This window comes from Orycteropus afer, unplaced genomic scaffold, assembly GCF_000298275.1.
Source record: "Orycteropus afer afer isolate SDZICR_OR568_19922 unplaced genomic scaffold, OryAfe1.0 scaffold00275, whole genome shotgun sequence".
In the NCBI taxonomy this organism is placed as follows: domain Eukaryota; kingdom Metazoa; phylum Chordata; class Mammalia; order Tubulidentata; family Orycteropodidae; genus Orycteropus; species Orycteropus afer.
In genome coordinates this window covers 3,364,499-3,375,300 of record NW_006921862.1, presented here as the reverse complement: position 1 = coordinate 3,375,300, position 10,802 = coordinate 3,364,499, and the positions used below count along the sequence as shown (strand labels likewise).

The 10,802-nt window shown below is 37.9% G+C and overlaps 1 protein-coding gene across 1 annotated transcript in view; it reads left to right on the top strand.

Moving 5' to 3' along the window:
• C7 (complement C7) overlaps positions 1–10,802 on the top strand; it is a 94,510-nt gene that overhangs the window by 39,653 nt on the left and 44,055 nt on the right. Inside the window, exons 7-8 of the mRNA XM_007950535.1 lie at positions 2,715–2,885; positions 5,135–5,378. Of these exons, the coding sequence (XP_007948726.1) occupies positions 2,715–2,885; positions 5,135–5,378 (415 nt within the window). The remainder of the gene's footprint in view (positions 1–2,714; positions 2,886–5,134; positions 5,379–10,802) is intronic.

Genomic DNA, 10,802 nt, shown 5'->3' with positions numbered 1-10,802 from the left:
AGGTCTTTTGTGTCCCTGGTAAGATTTATTCCCAAGTGTTTTATTTTTTTGGTAGCTATTGAGAATGGTATTGATTTCCTTATTTCTTTTTCAGCAATCTCTTTGCTGGTGTAGATGAATCTAACTGATTTTTGGATGTTGATCTTATATCCTGCCATGATGCTAAATCTCTCAATTCATTCCAGTAGGTTTTTGCCTGAGTCTCTTGTGTTTTCTAGGTATAGGATCATATCATCAGCAAATAGGGATAGTTTGACTTCTTCCTTACCAATTTGGTTTGCTTTAATTTCCCTTTCTTGCCTTATGGCCCTGGCTAGGACTTCCAGTACAATGTTGAATAGAAGTGGTGATAGCAGTCATCCTTGTCTAGTTACCGTTGCTTCTTGATCATATACTATCTCCCGGAATAGTTGGACATTGATAACATTTTTTTTGACTCAATGACTCCATGTATTCTTGCTATCTTCTTTTGATGGTTCTGCATCATTCAATATTTTGCCCATAGAATTCTTTAATATCAAAACCCAAGGCTTGAATATTTTCTTCAGTTCTTTCAGCTTGAGAAATGCCAAGCATGTGCTTTCCTTTAGGTTTTCTAATGCCAGAGCTTTGTATATTTTATTATAATACTTTACTTAGTCTTCTTGAACCACCTTTTGAAATTTTCTGTTCAACCCTTTTATCTTGTCATTTCTTCCTTTTGCTTTCATGATTATCCATTCAAGAGCAACTTTCAGAGTCTCTTCTGATATCAATTTTCATCTTTTTTTCCTTTCCTGTTTTTTCAATGATCGTTTGCTTTCTTCATGTATGATGTTCTTGATGTCATCCCACAACTCGCCTGGTTTTCAGTTATTGGTGTTCAATGAATCAAATTCATTCTTTAGCTGGTCTCTAAATTCAGGAAGGATATAATCTAGGTCATATTTTGGCTCTCATGGACTTGTTTTAATTGTCTTCAGCTTCAACTTGAACTTGCATATGAGCAATTGATTGTCTGTTCTGCAGTCAGCTCCTGACCTTGTTTTGACTGATGATACTGAGCTTCTCCATCACCTCTTTCCACAGATGTAGTCAATCTGATTCCTATGCATTCCATTTGGTGATGTACAGGTGCCCTTTATGTTGTTGAAAAAAGGTATTTGCAATGAATAAGCCATTGGTCTTACAAAATTTTGTCATGCAATCTCCAGCATCATTTCTATCACCAAGGTCATATTTTTCAGCTACTGATGACTCTTCTTTGTTTCCTTTGTATTCCAATCACCAGTGTACATAAGTCCATCTTGATTGCCTTATATAGAAAGGCATTTTATGAATCACTTGGAATTGCCATTTCAGACTGGAGAAGTTGGTAAAAATCTTCAATGTTTTAGTGGTTGCTGCATAAATTTAGGGAGCTCTGGTAGCATAGTGCCTAAGGCATTTGACTGCTAACCAGAAGGCTGTTGGTTCAAACCTGTCAGCCACTCCTCAGAAGGAAGATTGGGCAATCTACTTCTGTAGTGATACTGCATTGGAAACCCAAGGAGGGGTTGTTATGAGTCAGATCCAACTGCACAGCAGTGAGTTAGGAGTGAATTTTGTAGGTGTATGGATATTATCCTATCACTGACAGCATTGTATTTCAGGATAGATCTTGAAACATTCTTTGTGATGATGAGTTCAATTTGTCATTCCCAGCATACTAGATTCAAAATGGCCAAAACCAGTCCATTTCAGCTCACTAATGCCTAGGATATCAATCTTTATGCATTTCATTTCATTGTTGACAACTTGTAATTTTCTTGGATTCATACATTGCACATTGCACAGTCGGATTATTGACGGATACTTGCAGCTGTTTCTTCCCATTTTGAGTCTTGCCACATCAGCAAATGGAGGTCCCAAAAGCTTTACTCCATCCATATCATTAATGTCAACTCTACTCTGAGGAAGCAACTCCTTCCCAGTCATATGAGGCTGATAGGCTCATATTTTGGCACTATATCAGACAATATTTCAGGGCTATTCATAAAGATTTCCAGTGATATGTCAGACAGTGTTTCACTGTTACTCATAAGGTTTCCACTGGCCAATTTTTTGAAAAGTGCATGGCCCCTTTCTTCTGAGTCTGTGTTAGTCTGGAAACTCTGCTGAAACCTGTTCACCATGGGTGACCCTGCAGGTATTTGAAATACCAGTGCATAGCTTCCAGCCTCACAGCAACCCCCAAGCCACCAGACTACAACAAACTGACAGTGGCTGGTCAGTGTAGCTTTGTTCATTTTCTCACTTCAATTAAAAATACTGATATTCATAGACAGTGAAAAATATTTATATAGAAAGGCATTTTATGAATCACTTGGAATTGCCATTTTTGATTCCATGTCTCCTGATATTAGCAAATAGTAATAATAGATTAAACTTTATTCCTTATAATCATACTATATACAGAACTGGCTTTAATGGCAGCTACAGCTACAATTCTTGCTTTATTTTATAGAATAGTTTTAGGTTTACTGAAAAATTCTGCAGAAAGTACACTGAAATTCCTTATACTTCCCTTCCCTTGCACATGGTGTCAAAGTTTATTTTTTTCCTCAATGAAACTTTTTGTTTTTTGGGGGACTATTGTATGAAGGAGCATCCATGGTAAAAGATCCATGAAAAAGTATTATGAGTATATCCATGGCTTTATTTTTGTTATAGTAAAAACTTTTTTTTCTTTCCAGGTGAAAGTAAATAATGATTTTAATTATGAATTTTACAATAGTAGTTGGTCTTACATAAAACAGACATCGACAACGCATACATCGTCTAGTCAGAAGAGGACCTGGTTTTGGTCCTCATCATCTCATTCATCCAGTCATTCTTCAAGTAGCAATGAAATCCTTAAGCAAAAGGTTAGTATGAAATATCTGACAGCATTGTATTTCAGGATAGATCTTGAAACATTCTTTATGATGATGAGTTCAATTTGTCATTCCCAGCATACTAGATTCAAAATGGCCAAATATCAGTTAACTTTTCCATATTATACTGGCTGTAAGTATTGCTAACTTTAACATGGTGTATTTACCAAAGAATATGCTTTCATTTTTTAATCAGGATTATAATACTTCTTTAAAGGGACAATATAATATAGTTCTTTAACAATGTACAGTGTTGTCTTGATAATGTACTTACTCATATTTGTTTGCTCATTAAAATATTTGTTTTTATTTGAAAGTCTTAGAGAAAAGTAACTTTACCTTGAAGTGTTCTAATTAAAAATACCCCCCCCAAAAACAAAAATTAAAAAAAGAAACTATCCCAAATTTCTCATTCATAATTATTGAAACTATTATTTAAAATGTTGTATATACATGTGGTACTTAAAGTTGTATGTTGACTTGGCTAGGCTGTGGTTTTGAGTGGCTGGGCAGCTGGATATAGTTATTCCCCATGATGAGATTGGTAACCAACTCCATGGCGGAATCTGGTATGAACAGCTAACTAGCTGCCTTTGTGGTGTGGTCTGCTTCCAGTATATAATACGGAGCTTTGAGAAAAATCTCTGAGCTTGTGGCACATCTGGATCCTGCATTTAGCTGAGTCTTCATCTCAGTGGCCTACCACGTTGCCTGCCAATCTTGGGATTATTCCTGAATTTGAACTAGCAGCCTGCCGTGTTGTTTGCTAATCTTGACACAGTGCCATTTTACTTGTTGATCTTGGGTTTATCAGCCTCAGGAGCCAGCAGCTGTGTGAGTCAGAAAAAGCATTTATGTCTAGAGGGCCTGGAACAGGAGACAGAGCTGAAGCCCAAGGTTTAGGGCCTTCACCCAGGCCCTAGAGCTCGCACTTTGAACTTGAACTTCTAACCTCCTGAACTGTGAGACTAAATCCCTGTTTGTTAAAACCATTCATTTGTGGTGTTTCTGTTATAGCACCACTAGAGAACCAACACAATACACAATTTTAAAAATCCAATTAGTGCTTATATGTACTTCCTAAACCATAATGCTTGAGTATTTTTAGAAGGTGCATGAAGTATAATTTTTGAGATAACAAATTTTTTATCTGGTGAAGCTAAATGACTTATTTTTAAACATTATTCTTTTGAAATATTAAAACTTTCATCTTTGGGGATCTGAACAATTGGACTAAATGATACACACTTATCTCTGAAGAGATTCTCAGGCTGATTATTCATAATCTGCATATTTTATCTCATTTTTACAGTAGGTACCTTGATTAATAAGTCAGGCAAGGGAAGTATAAAGGAATATTTATTTCATTGGTTTTATGCCTATGAGGCTGACTGTGGGGAATATAAACTGTAAAATCATTTATCATCTCTATGTAATATTGTTTACATAAATGGAGATTTGCTATAAGGTAGATCTGTGTTGGATAACATTGAAGGATGTTTTAGAAGTGTTACAAAGTCCTTATTATGTAGCCAGTATCATGGAACAAAATGTATATGAGTTGTTGAATGTAAAATGAATCTGCTTTGTAAAATTTCACCCAAATCACAATAAAAAGTTAAAAAAAAGACCTTACTAAAAATGTCTTAACTCAGGAGTACCCCAATATGGGAGCTAAATTATATGATCACCCTAACTATGCTGTTGTTGTTGTTACGTGCCATCGGGTCGGACCTGACTCGTAAGGACTCCTCCTTGGGTTTCTGAGGTGGTGTCACTACAGAAGTAGATTGCCCAACCTTCTTTCCAAGGAGTGGGTGGTGGGTTTGAACCTCCAGCCTTAGGTTATCCTTAAGATGTGAGCCCTAAAGACACATTAGTTTTACATACTTACTTGTGAGATGTTTTGCAGTTCATGAAGTTGATTCTCTTTCTATTTGGAGAAAGCATAATAGCTAGGTCTTAAGGGTTTAGAGGTCATGCATAAAAGAAATTACCATGGAATCACTCAGATGTTCTTCATATGTAGGACTCCAAAAAAAAAATCCTTAGGTTATTTCCAGAGGTTGGTCTCAGAAGTTATCTTATCATGCATTCAAAAATAAAAACTCATAATCTGGGTTAATTGGAAATGGCACTTGGTTGATGGCAACATCAAAGAGGGAACTATTGCCTCTTTTTTTTTTTTCCCCCAAAAATCTGTACCTAAAACTCCTTTTACTTCTTTCATCTTCCCTTAGAGTTATCAGTTAATGGTTATTCAGAACACTGTGGAAGTGGCTCAGTTCATCAATAACAATCCAGAATTTTTATATCTTGCTGAGCCGTTCTGGAAGGAACTCTCCCACCTCCCCTCCCTCTATGACTACAGTGCTTACCGAAGACTCATCGACCAGTATGGGACTCACTATTTGCAGTCTGGATCCTTAGGAGGAGAGTACAAAGTTCTATTTTATTTGGACTCAGAAAAGCTGAAACAAAAAGGTAGAGTATTAGAAAATTGCTCTATAAAAGCGTCACAAGGATTTTAATGGGGGTGGAAAATAACATGTAGTTAACTTCAACTTTAGAACTCTTAAATCTGACAAATGTTGTTGTTGTTATATGCCGTCGAGTCGGCCCCGACTCATAGCGACCCCTCCTTGGGTTTCCGAGGCGGTATCACTACGGAAGTAGGATTGCCCAACCTTCCTTCCGAGGAGTGGCTGGTGGGTTTGAACCACCAGCCTTCTGGTTAGCAGTCAAGTGCCTTAGGCACTATGCTACCAGAGCTCCCAAAATAGAAAGACTTAAATTGCAAACCACTGCCACCACTATCCAGTTGAATCTGACTCATAGAGATCCTATAAATTGTAAAGGAACCCAAATTTTCAAGAACCCATTATACTCCACTGAAAATGTGACATGCTTTAAGGAAAGCCTTATTCCTTTGGGTGGTTCTCTGAAGTGTGAGTTAAAAAAATCAGAATAGTGATTGGATTTTTAGAATACTTTTTAACCTTCCCCACTTTGCTGATTAAACAGTATTCCTCAAGGAAACACAAATGAGGAATCTATTGATGTTCCAGAAATCATATGGGTTTAAAAAGTGTATCATTTACTTCTGTTCTTTACCCTTTAAGTTCCTTTATGAACATCTGTTCTGAATATCACAACTTTGCTTGCTACCTCATACTTATAACAATAGCTAAATTTTCTTGGATGCCTTCCTTATGACAGGTGAGTTACATATGTTAGAGGTAGTCCTCACTACTGTTCAGTGGTTGTTGTTGTTTGCTGTCAAGTCGGCCCCGACTCATAGCGACCCCTCCTTGGGTTTCCGAGGCAGTATCACTACGGAAGTAGGATTGCTCAACCTTCCTTCTGAGGAGTGGGTGGTGGGTTTGAACTGCCAGCCTTCTGGTTAGCAGTCAAGTGCCTTAGCCACTATGCTACCAGAGCTCCCACTGTTCAGTGGGTGGGCACTAAAATCCCTGTCCTACAGATTGGGGAAATGGATACTCAGTGCTATAACAGACTTATTCAAAGTCACATAGATTGTAAGGAAGGTATTTATTTAAACGTTGGTCTAACTGGCTCCAAAGTCAGCTTGGCTTATTACTGCCAAGAATTTCTGGCAAGAATTATTGCCAGAATTTCTTGATTCTTGTTAGAATCAGGGTGCACCATTGACTTTATGGATTGTTAACTTTATGGTAAGAGGAAGCATCTCTTCATCTTCTCTGATGCAGGAGGGAAAGAAGTAGTCCCTTAGCATCATCCACTCCTCTCCAGAGACATTGTGGCCCAGCTTACCAATGTTTCAAGTCAATTGCTCCCTCCCATATTTATCCTTAGCTTAAGCCCATACATCGTTCATCTTTTGAAATCATATTCATCTCATGGTCTCTTCTGTAGTAAAGACTTCCTTACAATCTTGGAAGACAGTCAGGCTTATATAAAATTCAGAAGAGGTCCCTCGTGGGTGGGTTACACTATTTTTCTGTAGTTTTTGTAACCTCTACCAAATAAGATTTAACCAGAATACGAACTTTTTTTATAACTTCACAAATACTGGAATGCTTAAGAAATGGATGCATAAACACAGGTTTCTTTAGCCAACATGGGGCCAATGTTTATTTGAAAAATTAGCCTAGCAAGTGGTTTGATGTAAACTCAATTTCACTATTTTTAATTTTTTCTTTAGCATTTAAAAGGAATGGAGAAGATCTTTTTAATTTTTCCAATTTGGTAGAAGTATTTGTTTAGTAAAAATTTCACTTTTGATCAGTTTCTTTTCTTTCTAAAAGGTTTAATTTAAACATAATCAAAGCCCTGCAGGTATAATATGTACCTCCCCAATTATTCTTTAAGAAATATTGAGATAATTCTAATCATAGGAAAATTATGAGAGAAATAGATTTATATACATTATTTTCTATTCTCCTTTTTTGATTTTCCTTGCATTGGCAAAACTTCATTTGATAATGAGTAAAAATGGTCACATTCTAAGGTTATGAGTCATAGAAACTACAGATGTTAAAGATGGAGAAACTGAGGCAGTAGAATTAAGGTTTTAGGAATTAATTAATATAGAACCAGAGCCCATATTTTGGGGTTTCCAGAAGGTGGGCTGGAGGCACACTCCTGCTTATATATGCCTCAAAAAAATGGAATTTGCTGAAAACCTAGATGAAATGGACAGATTTCTAGAAACACACAATTTACCTAAACTAACATAGACTAAGGTAGAAAATTTGAGCAGACCCATAACAAAAGAGGAAATTGAACATGTCATTAAAAAAACTATCAACAAAAAAAAGTCCTGGCCCAGATAGTTTCACTGATGAATTCTTCCAAATATTCACAGAACAGCTGACAACAATCCTACTCAAACTCTTCCAGAACATAGAAAAGGATGGAATCCTCCAAAATTCATTTTATGAAGCAGGTATAAGCCTGATATAAAAACCAGGCAGACACCACTGAAAAGGAAAACTACAGACCAATATTCCTTATGAATATAGACACAAAAATCTTCAACAAAATCCTAGACAATAGACTCCAACAACATATAAAAATATGACCAAGTGGGATTCTACTGGGCATGCAAGGATTGTTCAACATTAGAAAAAACAATCGACGTAATCCATCACATAAGTAAAATAAAGGAAAAGAACCATATGATCATATCAGTTGAGGCAGAAAAGGCATTTCATGAAATCCAACACCCATTCCTGGAAAAAAAAAAAAAAAAACTCTCAGAAATATAGGAATAGAAGGGAAATTCCTCAACTTAATAAAGGACATGGGAGCTCTGGTGGTGTAGTGCCTAAGGCACTTGACTGCTAACCAGAAAGCTGGCAGTTCAAATCCACCAGCCACTCCACAGAAGGAAGGTTGGGCAATCTACTTCCATAGAGATACTGTCTTGGAAACCCAGGGAGGGGTCGCTATGAGTCGGAGACGACCTGATGGCATATAACAACAACAAAAACAATAAAGGGCATATATGCAAAAGCATTCAATTGTATGGATTATAACAAATTATGGATAACATTGAGAAGAATGGGAATTCCACAGCACTTAATTGTGCTCATGAGGGACCTGTACATAGACCAGGAGGCTGTCAATGAACAAAACAAGGGGATACTGCAAGGTTTAAAATCAGGAAGGGGTACTTCAGGGTTGTATCCTTTCACCGTACTTATTCAATCTGTATGCTGAGCACATTTGTGAAGTTGGACTATACAAAGAAGAGCATGGCATCAGGATTGGAGGAAGATTCATTAAGAACCTGTGATACTCAGATGACACAACTTTGCTTGTTGAAAATGAAGATGAAACATTTATTGATGAAGATTAAAGACTACAGTCTGTAGAATGGATTACATCTCAACATAAAGAAAACAAAAATCCTCACAACTGGACCAATAACCAACATCACGATAAATGGAGAAAAGATTGAAGTTGTTAAAGATTTAATATTACTTGGTTCCACAATCAAGACCAATGGAAGCATCAGTCAAGAAAGACATCAAATAATATATTGCACTGGACAAATCTGCTGCAAAAGACCTCTTTAAAATGCCAATGAGCAAAGATGTCTCTTTGAGGATGAAGGTGTGCCTAACCCAAGCCATGGTATTTCCAATAACCTCATATGTGTGTGAGAGCTGGACAATGAATAAGGAAGACTGAAGAAGAGTTGATACTTTTGAGTTGTGGTGTTGGTGAAGACGACTGAAAGTACCTTGGACTGTAAGAAGAACTAACAAATCTGTCCTGGAAGAAGTGTAGCCAGAATGCTCTTTGGAAGCAAGAATGGCCAGACTTTGTCTCACCTACTTTGGTCATGTTTTCAGAAGGGACCATTCCTTGGAGAAGGATATCATGCTTGGTAAAGTGGAGAGTCAGTGAAAAAGGGGAAGACCCATAATGAGGTAGATTGATATAGTGGCTGCAATGATGGGCTCAAGTATAGTAAGAATTGTGAGGCTGGCACAGGACTGGGAAGTGTTTCATTCTGTTGTACTATGAATCGCAGCTGACTTAATGGCACCTAACAACAACAACAATATATGGCATTAATAAACTATCAAAAATAAATAAAAATGCACAAACAGTAGAAGATAAACTAGATGACTGGAATCCATTCCCATTCCATTTTGCCGTTGAGTCAGATTTGACTCATAGCGACCCCTCCTTGGGTTTCCAAGGCAGCATCACTACAGAAATAGATTGCCCAACCTTTCTTCTGAGGAGTGGCTGGTGGGTTTGAACCACCAGCCTTCTGGTTAGCAGTCAAATGCCGTAGGCACTATGCCACCAGAGCTCCTAGATGACTGGGGCAGTCTAAAAAATTAAATTCTTATACACATCAAAAGACTTCTCCAAAAGAGTAAAATGAGAACCTACTGGTTGGGAAAAAATATTTGGCAACGACATAACTGACATGGGACTTATCTCAAAACTTTATAGAAAACTCCAACACCTCAACATCAAAAAGATAAATAGCCCATTTAAAGAATTGGCAGAAGACATGAACAGACACTTCACTGAAGAAGATATTCAGGTAGCCAACAAACACAAGAAATGTTCACTATCATTAGCCATTAGAGACATGCAATTCAAAACAATAATGAGATACCATCTCACCACAGCAATAACAGCAGTTCAACAAGACAGAAAATAACAAATGCTGGTGGGGATATGGAGAGATTGGAACTCCCATATATTTCTGGTGGGATGGTGCCAAAGATGCAAGGAGGCCACATCTTCAGACCTCCTCTCACCCCACAAGAGGAAGACAGAAACACCATCAATAGCCCAAGGCCTATTCCTGTGAAGCCAGACATGCTGCCTCCCTTCAGCCCTTTTATCAACCCTGATACCAACCATTCCTCCTGCAGCACCCACCACCTCTCTGCTGGGTTTGGTAATTTGCTGCAGTGGCCACACAGAACTCACAGATTATGGGGTTTATTAGGGAAGCACCAGGCTATAATTCAAGTTTGGGAACAATGGTCAGTCTCTCTCAGCCTGCTGTCTCTCAGCCAACAGTATCTCCAGTCTCTCTCCCAGCAGTGCATGTCTTTCAGCATCTCTCTCAGCAATGCATGTCCTAGTCTAGGGAGTTTTGCTGGTCTCTATCAGACATGTAAGCCTGGTATTTTTTATTTTTATTTTGATTTGGGTAAAGATTTACAGAGCAAATTCACTTTCCATACAGCAGTTCACATATACTTCGTCGCATGTCATTGACCACCGTTTACCACAATGCAACAGCTCCCCTCCCACTTCCTCCCCATAGTTACCTCTTCCCAGTGTCCATCCCTTCATACTCTCCTGCCCCCTGAGCTGTCTCCCTGTGCATAAGCAGCCCTTCCTTCTCCCATGATTGTTCTCTCCAGGGCGTGTGTCTACTTG